This window comes from Amborella trichopoda, chromosome 2 (assembly GCF_054954075.1).
Source record: "Amborella trichopoda isolate Santa Cruz 75 chromosome 2, AtrichopodaSantaCruz75HAP2 v2.0, whole genome shotgun sequence".
NCBI lineage: Eukaryota > Viridiplantae > Streptophyta > Magnoliopsida > Amborellales > Amborellaceae > Amborella > Amborella trichopoda.
The window spans coordinates 61963955-61980612 of record NC_142337.1 but is presented as its reverse complement, the minus strand read 5'-3'; the positions used below and the strand labels follow the sequence as shown (position 1 = coordinate 61980612).

The 16658-nt window shown below is 35.4% G+C and overlaps 1 protein-coding gene across 2 annotated transcripts; it reads right to left on the bottom strand.

Annotated features, from left to right (window-relative positions):
- Positions 1 to 1703: 1703 nt before the first annotated feature.
- LOC18445237 (CHY-type/CTCHY-type/RING-type Zinc finger protein) lies at positions 1704 to 11833 on the bottom strand. Of its 2 annotated transcripts, XM_006855378.4 has the most exons (12): positions 11388 to 11833; positions 10863 to 10950; positions 10675 to 10731; positions 10544 to 10576; positions 10351 to 10428; positions 10106 to 10149; positions 9963 to 10003; positions 4539 to 4621; positions 4287 to 4378; positions 4102 to 4171; positions 2551 to 2592; positions 1704 to 1948 (listed from the first exon to the last, which is right to left on the bottom strand). In XM_006855378.4, exons 1-12 carry the CDS (start codon positions 11444 to 11446, stop codon positions 1829 to 1831), a joined length of 807 nt encoding a protein of 268 aa, XP_006855440.1. In that variant the 5' UTR covers positions 11447 to 11833; the 3' UTR covers positions 1704 to 1828. The 2 variants fall into 2 exon arrangements, with proteins under 2 accessions (XP_006855440.1, XP_088715363.1); XM_088859237.1 differs by lacking the exon at positions 10675 to 10731 and having other exon boundaries at positions 11388 to 11813.
- Between the last annotated feature and the right edge of the window lie 4825 nt (positions 11834 to 16658).

Genomic DNA, 16658 nt, shown 5'->3' with positions numbered 1-16658 from the left:
TCTCTTTCTACTCGTTTTTACCACTCTCAATATTCTACCCGTAGTTATAAATAAGTAAAATCGCTCTCAATGTTCTTTCAGTAGTTATAAATAAGAGTCTTTGAAGGAAGTGAACCAGAATGAGCACAGTTACATGGAGAAGTAGGAAAACAATGATGGATTGGGAAGCAATAAATGGAGTTTTGAAAGGTGTCTAAAGAAGAATTGGTATATCGAGTAAAGGAGGTAAATGAACATAAGAAAGTATAAGAATGTCTAGAGTTTGGTACCTGCTACAAAAATTATTAAATTGAATTTCGATGGCAGGTCTTTAGGGAATTTAGATTTTGTTGGCGTTGGAGCTTAGCGCAAAATCAACACGGGTCAATCATGATCACTTATGCAGCGCCAGCGCACTTTATTACGCAGATAAGAAGGAAATGAAGCGCCACCGCAATTTATTACGCAGATAAGAAGGAAATGCAGGCTCACATTCAAGGCCTTAAGCTCCTTGAGGGCCAGCAGAACATCACAGAGGAAGGCGATTCAATGAATGGAACAACGTGTGGTCATGGTCATTATAGAGAACCCTGGATGGTAATCCTTATATTGAACAGGGTTAAAGACATATGCACAAGGAAGAATGTCTCTTACGTCCATGTACTTGGGCTAAGATATGGTGCAACAGTGAGCTTAAGAGTACATTTGTTTTGCGGAAGAGGGAGCTGTCAAAGCCCCTACTTTCGCAAAGTTTGAAAGCTGCGATTCCCATGGAATTGGCAGCCTCCAAAAAACATCAATTGATATTTTCTGTTTTTGTTTTTAATGCCACTGGAAACAGCTACTTCCAAACTTCACTTCTACTCCTCTATAACAACCGCGGGAGTGCCACAATTTGTGGAAGCCATGGCTTCCACAAAATAAATGCACTTCAGTGTGAATAAATTTGAATTTTGTGCTAGTTTTAGGTGGTATGGAGTTCGATGTCTTGTAATAGAGATTGATGGAAAGAAATAGATCCATGCTTTCATTCTCACAAAAATAAAAAGAAGTTACTTTTCCCCATTTATGACTACTTTCCTCTTTTCTTTAATTACTTCAACCACAATCGGGAAGAGAGACGAAGACAAGGATCCATGCTGGTTCAACTTGATAGCTTACATCAAGATTGGCTAAATTTTTGAACCGAAAGTATTATCCCGATAATATAAGAAAATGATAAAAATACCATGAAGCCCCAATTTTTGAAAAATCAGCATTATCACACACATTTCAAACCATTTCATCTTGGGGCAACTTAAAATTATCATCTTTTTAGCCATTTAATCTTTTGAACTGGGTCATTGACATAGGGCTGATATGAGGATACACGAAAATTTAATATAAATGATTTTAGCACGGGAATAATTCCATTGGAACCTTGGAGATTGGTACTATAGCATTTACTTGCCTACATTGACATGGTCAGATTTTTTGGTCATCCTCACTAGACATTCTTACCATCATAAGACTACTAATTGCCTTCTTTGTTTTCCTTTCCTATGTTCAAGGGGCATTTCACAAAAGAAATAAATCAATAGAGAAAAAAAGAGAGGTTAGGAAGTATATTGGAGGTCGGCCTTGTAGCTTACTGGTAAGAGCTTTTCAGACGGATCACCAACTTCTAGGTTTTAATCCCAATTTTACCAATCAAAGAAGGCTAAAAACAAAGAAAACCCACACGCTTTTCTTAATGGATATGTAATATGAGACCAAACAATTGAGTTTCACAAGATAATAATAGAGCAGTCCATAGTCCCACTAAATTGCCAATGTGGCGACATACACTACTTCTACGGAATTTTCATAGTCATTGCATTGGTGGGGCAATCGTCCGGGTATTGTACGATTCACAATGGCCACACTTCTGGCCAATTATGTGAAACATGACTTCAGTAGTTTCACTGCAATCATTGCACAAGATCCATACCTGCAAAGTTATATAATTAAGACAGATATTTGCACTGTGCTGTTAAAAACAAAGAAGACGTAATAAAGAAAAAGACAAGAAATGGGGAGGTGGATCACAATCTTTATACTTACCTATTTGAAACCATAAAAAATAAGTACAAGTAAACTTGCCCATTTTCCATGAGTAACACACTGAGAATTATCAAGTTCCAAAATGGCATGTATTACTTAAGGCTCAAAGTGTGCCTTTTTTAAAAAAAGTTCCATTTTCTGTAGATATATTTTTTTGATATATGAATAAATGTGCACACATGCACACAAAACTTAATTCTGTTTCACTTATTGCATCAGCCAACAACTTTTCAGTGCGACATAAGTAGAAAAGGTATTGAATTTTGTGATTCTTTTCACTAATCAACTAAACCTAACATTTCTCCTGCAAATATAAGGAAATCATGGCATCTTAAAAGACAGCAGAAATTATTCCATGAAATAAAATATAATTATACACAAGAAAAATACCTTTGAAGGACAAATCTTACAGGTTTGAATCTCACTTGCAAATCCAGAATAATGAGAAAAGGGGGGAGAAGGATGGCAAGGGAGGTGCAGATGACATACCTTCTTGTATCTGTAATCTTCAGGCATAATGGTTGCAGCAATCTGAGAATAACAATAATTATTATGCAAAAAAGAAAAAGAGAATAAAGAAAATTTAATATGTTACTATCATGAGCATGTAGACCGTAATCACAACCATCTATTCAGAAAAGGGAAAATACCAGAAGTCACCCGCTGGCGCAAAATTTCAAGAAATTAAAGGAAACAAGGAAAAGGAAGCAAATAAAATTGAGAAAACAACAGCTTCCATAGCATGCTGGTTTGCATTATGCATTCTCAAACATGGATACAGAAACGCGAAACAATATATGGATAAAGAACCGTGATGTTGTTTATACATACATCTTAGTAGAACACATGATGCATGACAGGCCTGAGCCCCACAGAGAGTTAAATGTTCTAGATGTACCATTATGAAATCAAATGGTCGAGACCTCTTCATATACAATCCGGAGTCTGAAGCATCCATTAAAGGTACTACCAGCCTTATGTGTAAGGAAAGTATATTATAATCCTAGGGACTATGGGCTACTCATAGTCCTGGGGGGTCATAAAGTGCAATGACATGATGGATGGAGATGGAGTGTAGCCCAATGATGCATCCCACCATCGTCATCACCATTCATTATTTCATTAAACTGTGATGGCCCCAAAGGAAATGCATGAGGAGACTAGTCTCACACTCCCACTCTCTCTCCCCCACTCTCTCGTATCACTTGACGTCTTTTACAATTTTTTTCCTTATATATAACATAGATACAGAGTTTTGCAATTCTTCTCCTTATATTTAACATAAACACAATCATTCTGCAGTAATTTACCTCAACCAACAGGATTCATGAATCTCAATGGAGCTTTATACACCAAAGCCCAAGTTTTCCATTTAAACCTTATATTTCATAAGAAATAAGAAAATAGACACATGGGGGCTCTTTTCCCGAACAATCTTGATTAATGGTTATTGAAAGGCAATTTTGGGACTAAATATATAGTATTACAAGTTTTCTCCGTTCTTGAAAATAGTCTGCTACTGTGCTACTATGACAGAAATGGAATGACAAGGTACAAGATATCAATAGGTAATTGTCATTACAGGTCTATTCAATTTCAAAGAGGGCTCCCAGATTCAAAGACCCATACATAAAATCTGCCTGGAGAGCGTAGGCCAAGCAATGAATAACCTTCAATCATACAAAAACTAAGTTGAATGGAAATTAGATCTGCGTGGCAAGGTATAGTTGTAACTGGCCAGGAACAACTAAGAAACAAAATTCACAGAAACAAACAATCAAGGGGAACAAAATAATTTATGCAGTTTACTACAATATGCCTTAAGATAATTTCAGTCAGCTACAAACAGAAAGGTAAATAAAGATAAATTATGGAGAACTGATAAAACTACACATTTACAATTGAGAGATAGAAAAAGAATGCAAAATCACCTCGTCATCGATTTTCTGCCAGACTTTTGTTATGTCACAATATAAATTATGGAGAACAGATGAAACTACACATTTACAATTGAGAGATTGAAAAAGAATGCAAAATCACCTCGTCATCGATTTTCTGCCAGACTTTTGTCATGTCACAAACTGATTTAAAGCATATGGGACATGAATACCTGTTAAATTCAATGAAGAAGAACTTAGAATCCCATTATTATAAATGGTTCTAATAATGCTGAAAATTTTTAAACTAATCTATGAATGAAATCATGGATTACAATGTGAACATACTGATTATGTTCCTTCATCTCCATGAGGCACTCAAAATGCATTGTGTGCCCACACTTCAGAACAGTTGTATCTTTCAAGGAGTCAAATAAGTACTGATCAATTTCGAGATAAAAAGGAAAGGGGTAAGTAAGAAGCATGTAAAAAAGAACTAAAGTCCAAAACTAGTCAATATTAAAAAACTAATTCCAATACAAAACAATTTAAGAAATGACCTTTCTTGATTGTGTATGGAAAATTAGATCAAGAACAAACCTCATAACAAACGGAGCAATGGTGTCTCATTGAGTTCTCTACACACACATGGTTATTCCGTAATTTGACCGAGTAGCAAGATCCTGTAGATGTTCTCTCTTAGCAAATAATATAAACAAATATGATAAAAATGACATCACAAAGTGTGCATCTTATAGGGCTTTGACTACTATGTAATTAATTTCAAATGCAACCAAAGACAAAGTAAAAGGGAAATCCAAACAAACTAGACTTTACATAATGGCCAAAACAATGCCATGTTTACATTAATAATGAATAACCATGATAGTGTTCATGTGGGAAATGAGCTGGTGATGGAGGGAAAAATTATAATTCAAGTTTAAAGCATGTATGTTTTAATTTTAGTAATAGAATTTATTTTTAGGATTTTTAGTTTTTTAGGAATTCTAGGATTTTTATAGTTTTTTTTATTTATTTCATAAGTACTATTCATGGGTACTGTTCACAAGGGTAAAATTGTTATTACAAAATTTAAGTTTAAGTTAGGATATATACGTCTTTTTAGTCATTGTATGGATATGAAATATCTTTGAACATTGAATTATAATATATAAGAGCTGTGTAGGGCCTTGAGAGGGTCAATTGTACATGACTTTTAAAAATAAAAGCTTAGGCTTTTGGAACCCTAGACTTAGGGTATGGAGAAGAAACCCTAGGTTTCTACTTGTGTTGTGTTTGGCATTGTTTCTTGTTGATTTTACAACTTCCTCAAATTTCCTTGCATCAAATTGATATTAGAGCCCCGCGATCTATACAGAAAGTACAATAGCAGCATATGGAGTACTATAGTGCCGTATGGAGTTACCATAGCACTGTATGAAGTTACTATAGCATTGGTTTTTTTTATTGCCCTAGGTCAACAATAAAGTACATTGTTCCCTCAAATTCTCCTTCATCAAATTGATATCAGAGCCCGCGATCTACATGAAAAGTAATGTAACAGTGCACGAAGTATTGTAGCGCCTTACAAGGTTACTATAGCATTGTATAGAGTTACTGTAGCATCAAATTTTTTTGGTGCCCTAGGTCAACAACAAAGCGGGGTGGCTACAATGGGGGTCTAGAGTTTGTTGATTTTGGCTAAAGTTATATCAAAACAACCTAGCTCTTGTTGAGATTTCAGCAAACCCATGGCAGTGAGAAGGGGCCATAGATTGGGCATTTTCATAGATCTACTCCATGTAGATGACAGAATTGAGGAACTTGAAAGGCAAGTTCAGCACCTGGCGCAGCAGTTCGCAACTTTCAATAATGGGCAAGACGATGATCTTTCAGCCCAAGATGATCTCGAGTACAAGCCTTTTCATTTTCGGGCTCCGCGTGTGGAGTCTGGTGATGAGAATAACGATAGAAGACCTAGACGTGGGGAACATCACTCTAGGGTTTTTGATTTGGAGAATGAGATTCTTGAGTTTGACACAAGTTGTTTCAAAAATCTACAAGATGTAGATTGGGATCTGCCACCAATCTTTGATGCATACTTAGATGAAGAACAAGATCTTGTAGGAGACCAATCTACAATGATGTTCAAGATTTCGTGGTTGAATTGGTATTTGACAAGGAAAAAGTCAGACTCAAAGGAGAATTGAAAGGTGAAGTTGTCAGTTTAGTCGTCGATCTCAAAGATGCACTGGTGGTGTGTTCTAGAGATGAGTCTAGGCATGTTCAGCAGGGTTACGTAGTTGAAGTGATGCAATTTCAACAAATTTATGTGATTAAAAATATTCTATTGACATACAATGACCCTTTCCTCGAGGGTTTTTCAGTTCTAATGCACAATCATTGTGTTTTGATTAATGCAATAACCCACAAGTCCCATGATCATGTTTACAATATTCGAGTTGAAGAATGTTGTCAGACTAGCGCCAATTTCATTTTAGCACACTTCAAAATTTGAAGACGAGTTTTCTCCAACCAAGGGAAATTGATAGAGGGCAAAATTATATTTATTTTTAATTTCTATTCAATTTTAAAAGCATGTATATTTTGATTTTAGTTTTAGGATTTATTTTTAGGATTTTTAGTTTTTTAGGAATTCTAGGGTTTTTATAGTTTTGTTTATTTATTTCATGAGTACTATTCATGATTACTGTTTACGAGTACTGTTGATAGAGGTAAAACTGTCATTATAAAATTTAAGTTTAAATTCGAATATATAGGTCATTTTAATCATTCTCTGGACATGTAATATCTTTGAATATTGAATTATAATATATAAGAGGTGTGTGGGGCCTTGAAAGGGCCAATTTCACATGATTTTTAGAAATTAAAAAAAAAAAAAAAAAAGAGCTAAGGTTTTTGGAACCCTAGCTTGGGGTATGGAGAAGAAACCCCTAGGTTTCTTCAATTTATGCTTTGTGTTTGGCATTGCTTCTTGTCGATTTTACAGCTTCTTCAAATTTCCCTGCATCAGGTAGTTAGTTCAGCTGCTTTTGAAATAATTTCAAGATTTGATGCTAGAGGAATTACCCAATGGGCTACCTCCTCAGAGAGATATCCATCACTACATAGACTCAGTTCTAGGTGTTTGTTTACAAAATCTCCTGCACTACCGCATGAGTCTTCGTGAACATGGTAAGCTCCATAGGCAAATATCAGGCCTATTGGCTAAGGGGTTGAATCACTGTTGACTCCTAAGAAAGATGGCACTAGCATATGTAGACAACAGGGCCTCAAACAAGATCATGATCAAGTATATATTCCAGTACACTGTTTAGATGATATGTTGGACATGTTAATGGGATCCAAGGTGTTTCCAAAGGTGGACTTAAGTAGGGAACATCATTAGAACAGAATTAGACCAGGAGATGAATGGAAAACAACATTTAAGACTCGAGAGGGATTATATGAATGGTTAGTGATGCCTTCTCTATCTTCATAGTAGTTGATTGCTAATAGAATATGGTCAATTTTATAGTGAGCTGAAATACTTTGGATGATACCAGGCAGCCAGTCTTTACTTCAGGGTTCAGCCGGTCTTTGCTTCAGGGTTGTTGTTCGGCTTCACGACATTCCGAGAACTATAACTTCAGATTGAGAACACACTTAATGAGCCACTTTTGGAGAATCTTGTGGCGAAAGATGGGGAGAAAACTGATGGTAAAACGGAGGTAGTCACTACGAGTTTGGGCAATCTTTTGTGTCTTTTGATGGGAGGACATCCACAACAGTGGGATTTGTTCTCGTCTCAAGCTAAGTTCATATATAACAACGCTAGAAATAAAACCATAGAGCGATCATCTTTTAAAGTATTTTATGGCAGGAATCTTAAGCAGGTATTGGATCTGGTGAATTTGCCTGACATGGCGTGAATTAGCGATGTTGCAAGGGCTTGTGAGGAACACATTCAAGACATCCAGTTGGAGGTGACAGAAAATCTTAAGAGGAACACAATGCATTACAACGAGAATTTTGATCGACATAGGTGCCCAAAAGAGTTTAACAAGGGTGATTTAGTTATGGCCTACCTAGGGAAGGACATATTTCCTCAAGGGTAATACATAAGATGATGTTTAGGTGCATTGGGCATTGTCGCATTCTGAAGAGATTGGGAGAGAATGCGTATAAAGTGGAGCTTCTGGCAGGTTATGATATTTCGCCGATATTTAACATTGCTGATCTATATGATTATCACGGTGAGAATGATGAAGAAATGGAGATTGATTGGCAAGACCAGTTGCCAGATTGCAAGGCCGAGGTGACTGATTCTATTCTTGACACTAGGACTATTATCATTATGAGGCATGGATCATATAAACAATATCTTGTGCACTGGAAAGATAAATCTAAAGCAGAAGATTTGTGGATTTCGGGGACAGAGTTCCAGAAGAGTAACTATTTACAACTTTGTAAAGAGGTTAGAAAGTAGTTTTGTTAATTTTATCATTGTAGAGAGACTTTTCTCCATTGAAGCATCTTGAGCGTCACTTCTATAGAATCTATCGAATTTCCAGCCTATTAAATATAGGGGCATTAATATGAGGAGCAAGGATACTCCTCAGCACTTCCTGGAATGCAGAACACGAATAGGCTGGCTATGTGTAAGCTATCCAATCTAATGACACATACATATTATAGCTTCTATAGTAGATAAAAATATATATTCACCATAGTCCAAAATATAAACACCAAATCATCATGCATAACTTATACTTAATTCATATTTTATTTTTTATATTTATATTTACAAGTGTCCTTGGATTGGGAGATTCTGTATCGATATCGGTGCCATATCCTGTCGACAGTAGTACATAACAACTATACAGGTATCGGGGAAAGAATTGCAGTTACCTTACATGTGAAGGAGAAGAAAGTAAAGGAAAATTAAATCCAGAGGCAAAAACTTTAGTAATATGCTTTACTATACCCAGTTACCATGGACTTACAAACATGAAGTTCTTGCAGTCTTTTGAAGAAAGAAAGAACTTGAAGAATAGTCATTAACCCCATGTTGAAGACCTTCCACTTCGTCTTTAACAACAGGGAATGTTGATATCACCACATATCTTTGGAAATTTTGTATGCACAAGTGCATTTTAAATCATGTCAAGCTACCCTATTAATTTGGATATGCTGAAATAGGAATATGTCATCTTTTATCAAGAGATTTACAAGCCAAGTGGACTGTTGAAATTCTAACAGGAGAGCAACATGGCTCCACTTCCTGGGTCAGTGCATTGCCATGTTACGAAGGGCATGAGTTGTAGTAAGTTATCAGAGCAAGTCAAACAAGACAAAATGTGAGTCATCTGGGTGAAAGGACAAGTCATTCTAGTGAGTAATTTTCACAACCTCAGCGCAATTTGCTGAATATCATCCAAGATTTCTACAAAAAACCAAATTCAAGATATCCCCTCTTCCCTTTTCCTCTTTGGAAGATTTCAGAAACACATAGGAAACAAGCCCAACAGGAATGCAAATTACATGGTTTAGTAGGGTTATCTACTGGCAGCATTTTAAATTTTGCATCAAGTATCACCATTAAATCCCAGATATAAAAGTTTGGGGTTCTCAGTTTGCAACATTTTACATTGCATCAAGCATCATCACCATCAATTCCCAGATACAAAAGTTCAGGGTTCTCATTTTGCAACATATCAGTGAAACAACTAATTGCTTCTCAAGCAAACCTCAGCCTGTTTAATTCAGGTACATGTTAAAATTCATCAAAATATTATTTAGGGGAAAAAGCAAACAATTGTCCCATTTTTCACAGGGGAATACTAAATCCAGAATGATAGAACATATCAAAAGATGACGTTATTTAAAAAATATCTACAAACAATTGAAGTATACAGATAGAAATCTAAGCCCCAATTCAATTAAAATGGACAGGACAGGACACTGCATGATACCACAAATACAGAGAGAAAATCAAGCCAATCCTAAGAACAGAACACATACCACACTTCTTGCAATGGAAATATTCTTCTCGCCCACCCACTCTGTGAAAATTGCATCATTTCAGCATTTACAAGCAAAATATATAGAATAACTGACCAATGGAAGCAATAAGGCAAAAATATAAAAACGAGCCATAGACTGACCTGCAAATGCCACATTCATCACAGTGAAATTGTCCTTTAGATGTCTGCAAAGAGACAAACAATAGAATTTAGAATTGATAACTCAAAGGAAATTTGTATGGTTTTCTTTCACTAGATCTCATAGTAAAACTCTCTCAAATCTATAATAACACATTACAGTATGACAGAAAAAAAGGAGTATCTTTCCCGCTGACAAACAATACTGAAATTCATGGAGGCAACAAGGAAAACAAAATTTAACTTACATCATCATCATAGAATTTGCACACAGCACAGAAATATTCTCCCATTTTGATCCCACAGTTAGTGCATATAGGAGACACCTGAGCATTTGGTAATCGTACATATGAAGCTCAAAGCTCAAACCACAGGAAGGGGAAAAAACAGAAAAAGGGAATAATAGAACACCCATAAACTGAAATCATAGATCACACCCACCTCTTGCTCTGTATCACATATCAAACATATAACCTGAAAAATTCAAATCAAGGACCACAGCAATCAAGCCTTAAAGAACGAAAGAGAACATGAAAATCATAAACGCAAAAGGAAAAACACAGAAGGCTTACTTGCCGAACATCGTGTCTACAGAGGTCATGCCTCTCACTAGGACTGCTCACCAGACTCTAAATTAACGCATCAATTAGAAGAACACCAAGGCAGAAAGCCAAAAAAAGAAAAAAACCACAATCAATGTTTTCAAATAAGGGATGAGATTGAAACTATAAAGGTATATCTATCACTAACATAAATTTACCTTTGCCTCGTTATGACAGTGGCGGCATGGAAATACTTCATTGCAACAAGGGGCTCTGATCTTGCATCTCCTTTTATAATGTTTGCACCTGAAAAAAAAAAAAAATTAAGTAGCATAGACCACAAAACAAACATTCTTCTGCACTTCAAGAATTGCAAGTTCAAAAAAGAAAGAGGAAAGGCAAAAACTAAGCAGCAGAGGCCACAAAACATTCTTCTGCACTTCAAGAATTGCAAGTTCAAAAAAGAAAGAGAAAAGGCAAAAACTAAGTAGCAGAGGCCACAAAACATTCTTCTGCACTTCAAGAATTGCAAGTTCAAAAATGAAAGAGAAAAAGGCATGGGTCTCAAACAAATCATAAAAGCGCAATGTTTTCAAAGAAAGAAAAGTAGGGTGATTCTCCTACAGTTCTTGCAGCTAAACATAGATAAAAACTCAGTGAGAGAAATCATATAACAAGCATATGCTCCCAAAAATAAAATCAGTTTTAGAGAGAGAAAGAAAACTGGTTTTCTAGAGATTTACCCATATTCACTCTTCTCAGAATCAAGTTCAAAAAACAGTTCCTTGTTAGAAGCTTCCATGGAGAATCAACAAGGGGGAATGGGAGGTGTAGAGAGAGAATGATTGAGGAGAGAGAGAGAGGACAAACTTGACTCTGGTAACTGTAGAGAGAGAGAGAGAGAGAGAGAGAGAAAGAATGAGGGTATATATGCATAGAGCTGCAGGGACTGTAGAAAGAGAGAGAGAGAAAGAATGAGAGGTTATATGCATACAGTTGCGGATATATATATATATAGCGAGAGGGAAATATGGGCGGCCAGGCCCACTTTTAAGGGGAAGAGGGAGAGTGAGAGGGAGATTGGATCGTTATATGCAATAAGAGAGGCTAAAAGTTGGGGAGGCGTCCTCTGGAGGAATGGATGTATCATTAAGACTGCCCATTGCCCCCCCACCTTCAATCTTCCATTATCCAACTACCAATCTTGGGCTCAGTCCTGAACTATTCTTAAAATGACCAGGCTTCCTAATTTTAATTTTTTTATTTTTATTTTTTTAAAGTTTTAATAAAGTGATGTCAAAACACAATGCGACTAGAGTGTGGAGGTGCTACCGCTACAACTCAGCCATTTTTTTCAAAATTAAGAATTTACTTTCTCAAAACTAATTTTCACCTTAAATAAATCGATTGGGGATGGCATTTGGTTCTAATACCTTACAGCTCAACCCTCTATTGGATCCGTGCCCGACCCAACTTCCCCTCCATTGGGTTAGTGCCCAACTCAACTTCCCCTCCATTGGGTTAGTGCCCAACCCAACTTAGGTCTTGGTCTAAGTCTTGCTGTGGGTTTGGACCTATATACCATATTTGGCAGGATCCTATTTGTATATTATTCATGTTGCAGGCAGCAATATCACATAGAGAAGTTTTTAGTTTAGTTGACTCTTTTTTTTTTTGTTTTTTAACCCACTTTATTAATAATAGCTTTTTTGGGAGATCGGGTTCATCTAGGACCTTATCAGATGAGGTTGAGAGAAAAGTTGGCCCGATCTTATATATAGTAGAAATATTATATTTTTTATTTGGATTCTGACCCTACCCATTAATTGGGACTAGGTTGGGTTAGGGTCGACCCAAACCAACATTCATGAAAATACTGCCCCAACATGCTCTATGTTGTTTCAAACTCGGCTCGGCACGTATGACTTGGGTTTTTAAGCCGGATCTAGATTTACCAAAAGAATAAAAAAATGTTCTATAAAGAGATCATATATCTTTTGTATATGAATGTCATAATTAAAAAATCAAATATTTTTAAAATTTTTAAAATTAGAATTGACAATCCCAATATGATTCGATGGGCACAACCCAAGCAAGATGAGGAATTTTTTAGCCACTGCTCTACGCCATCTAACAATGGTGAGTTTATGGCAATTACCCTCCTCTCTCTGGATTTTAGTAGTATTTTTCAAATTTTAAATTTCCAACCCAATTCTTTGTAACTGAAATATTGTGCTCTCCCTATGGTTATTTGGGGATGGTTTGGTCATTTGCAACCCAAAACCCAGTACAAGTGACTTATTTTATTTTTTATTTTTTTGGCAACTTCAGTGTTTTACTTCTCAAGTGGGTCCTGGCATTTGGTCTATCTTTGACCTCTTTCTTTCCATGTCCATGTTGAATTCCTGACCGGTGCAAGAAAAATTGAATCAAACGGTTAACTGGATAGAGGAAGTGGTCTAGCCACCCGGGTATTAAAAAAAATATTAATTGCTTTTAAAAAAATACAAAAATAAATATAAAACACGATTAAACAAAACACAGTTAAAAAATAATGAAAAATAGATTTTAAATGATCGATTTGTATTAAAGGTATTTTTAAAATTTTCTAAAAAAGATGAAAAAATATCAAAATAAGTATTAATGGCTAAAATAATTTCCAATATTTGTAAAAATGATGAAAATATTAAAAAATACATTACAACAAAAGCCCTTATTTTTTAAGATTTTATATAATTATTTTTAATTTTTTTAAAATGCCTAACCAGTTTATTATAGCCGGCCAAAACCGAAACCGGCTAGTGGTAGTTTCTGATCTAACCGTGGTTGTGCCAATAACACTAGAAATGGGTTAATAAAAAAATTAAATTAAATAATAAATAGAAAAAGAAAAATATAGATGATGGAAACTGGGTGATCTAGATTGTTTGATTCCTACCGATTTTCAATTTAGATCCAGGATTTCTGATCTAAATTGATGGGTTCTGAATCTGGTGGTTAAAAAATTAAAATGGTGTGGGAGTTTGGACCATCTTCTCTCTCCAAAGATTTATAAAATGAGGAGTCGCTGACGTTCCCCCAATGCCAAAGGGTCCCAACATTGATGGTGCAATTGCTCACCCCCAACTTGTGCTTGCTCATATCTCTTATTTTTATTTCACATACTTTATAAGAAAAAGAAAAAAGAGGACCATCCAGAAATCTAATCCCCTTCTATTGATGACCCACACGAAACCCACAAAGTTGGTCATATTTTGCAAATGAAGAAAAACTCTTCAGTTGGTGATGCAATCAATACCTTTTTAGTCGGTTAGAGAGATTATTGAGCCGGCCCAAAAAAAAAAAAAAAAAAGTCAAAGCTTGGCTATTTTAAAACATTTTATATTTAGTGGGTTTGATCATTGTTATCATTCGAGCTTTAGCCCAATTAGTTAGTAGATTGATGTAAAATCGATAAAAAAAAAACACATGTATTTCAAAAATAACCGTTCACGACGTTTGAGTTGCAGGAAGCGAGAAGTAGACTGTTTTGGTTTGGAGAATGCTTGGTGGCTAGGGGAATTGATGTGCCTTGCCTTCCATTTCCACCGTTAACATGTCAAATAAAAAAAATGGCTCGATTTTTCTAGTTTTGTATCTCGTTTCTCAATATTTGTTATATATATATATATATATATATATATAATTCAAAGAATCAAAATTTGTGATCTCACTCGAACTACTATTGGGGACTGAGACCCTAATTCTTAATCACTGGCGTCCAAGAAAATGAGTTGCACGGTGATAGAGAGAAAGTGGGATGAACTACTATTGGGAACTGAGACCCCAATTCTTAATCACTGGCGTCCAAGAAAATGAGTTGCACGGTGATAGAGAGAAAGTGGGATGGTGATAACCTCATATTCATGTTGTTGTCGAGACCAATAAGGGTAAGGCCTTGAAAATTAAGTCACACCTCAAAAATTCATTATAAGAGGTTGTTTCGATACTAAAAAATCCTCAAATGGATCATCTTGACCTCAAGATATATAAAAATGAAAAAAAATGGACATCAAGTCTTTGAAATAATACATTTTCTAGACTATCAATTTTCAAGATTTTTAATTATTCATAGATTTGCACGATCTACACTATTTTTAAAGCTCTAAATGTAAAACAACATTCTTCGACAGATGAAAATAATTTTTCAGACCATCACAATGATTTCTAACACTAAAACAACATTCTTCGATACTATTTGAAGGAGCGCCTTACGTTGATTGTTTAGGACCTTAGCCTCATGCAAACTACACCCTAAAAAAATAAGCTAGCGCTGTAACTCATTTCAAGATCACAAAATAATTGCAAAAAATTTAACTACTTCAGTAGCATGTTTCTTATTGGATAAAACATGTCAAATTTCAGAAATTGTCGTAATGATTCGTTGAATTTGTGGTGGAAAGCTGAAAAATAGGTTTTACTGAAGAGATGGGGGCTCTTATTTTAATGGTGGCAAGATCTGATTGACGTCATCTTTGGGGATCGCTTTCCGATAATTCACAGACTTGCATTTCTTCTCCATAGTCACAGGTACTAAAAACTAGACCTCATATCACTGTTCATGATGTCTGCACGTGAGAGTCAGTGGCTTTTTAAGGGGTAATATTGGTCCCTTCTATTTTGACAAAATTTAGGGTTTTGACGGTTGGAGGCTCATAGGGGCTGAACAAGAACAATATGGGATTCGTTAATGGAAGGCGAAGATGATCCGTAGCTCGGTTTGACAAAAGGGGGATGGAGCTACACATCATCATCGCCGTTCATTTCAGTGATCAAATGTCAAAAACGGCTCATAATTATTATGATTTAAAAACCTCTTAGATGCGGAAACAAGAATCCAAAAGTTGGATCTTATCAAGATCATATACTTATCCAACTACAAACAAAATAGGATAGCACAAACCATAATATGATAAATAAAGCATGAAACATATACACCACGAGAACACAAAGATTTACGTGGTTTACTCCAAAAGAGCTACATCTATGGTGTTTCATGCTTTATTTATCGTATTATGGCTCGTGCTCTCTCTTATTTTGTTTTTAGCTGAATAAGAGCATGATCTTGATATGATCCAATTTTTGGATTCATGTTTCCGCATCTAAGAGGGTGGTTCTTAAATCCTAGCAATAATATGTATCTTATAGGGATGGCGCCCTTTTAATTTACTAGTAAATTATCATAGTTAAAATAAGCGAAGTTAATCAAGATACCTACAAGAGATGAGCTATTTAAAATTTTAATCATTTGCAGCTATTCCAACTAATGATCATGTACCTTTTGATAGGTATTTTGAAAGTAAATCAAAAGATATGTATAGAATGATAAAGACAAAGCGCTTTAAGTTCCAGGGGATGCAATTCCACAATTTTGTCCCCTGATGCACCGCACATCCATCCTTATGAATGTGAAGAAGTGTTAGTCCTACCTAAAAACAAAATTAATGGTTTAAATTTATTCTTCCAAAAGTATTATTTTTAAAATTTTAAATTTACTTTTTTTTAATAGTAATGCTCCCCATGCTAGGGATTATATCTTTCTAAAAAATTAAGTTCAAAATCCATCTCAAAAATGGATTATGAAAAGAGGGGACATTGTCTACATATGAGTCAACCAACTATTAAAAAAATGTGTCCAACATTAATCAAAGGCATGAAATGAGATTCTAAAGTTGAAGATTGATTGTGCGCAATTTAGAGAAAGTTCTCTCGGAAAACATATCAAAGATTTGCAAATAAAAGAGGAAAAATATGAAATATTGATATTAAATTATGGGATTGTATGATATAAAAGATCACAATCATCTCTAACGCAGATGAGAAATCGAGTCCCTAGGGAGGAGTTATATCTTTTGCACAAAGACCTAGAAAGACTCTCTTAGACTTTTTTGTTTTTTGGTAATTCAATGGGACGATGAGCCCCTACCCGTTTTTGAAATCGTTAGTGGTTTTTTAATGCATTAGGTGAGAATAGC

Bases quoted from the DNA above. Each gene is read 5' to 3' on its own strand.
- LOC18445237 (XM_006855378.4), bottom strand. From the start codon at position 11,446: ATGGAAGCTTCTAACAAGGAACTGTTTTTTGAACTTGATTCTGAGAAG. The intron at 10,004-10,105 runs GTCAGTCTATGG...CAATTTTCACAG, and splicing joins GATGAATGTGGCATTTGCAG to AGTGGGTGGGCGAGAAGAAT. The intron at 4,379-4,538 runs GTTTGTTCTTGA...GAAATTGATCAG, and splicing joins ATTGCTCCGTTTGTTATGAG to TACTTATTTGACTCCTTGAA.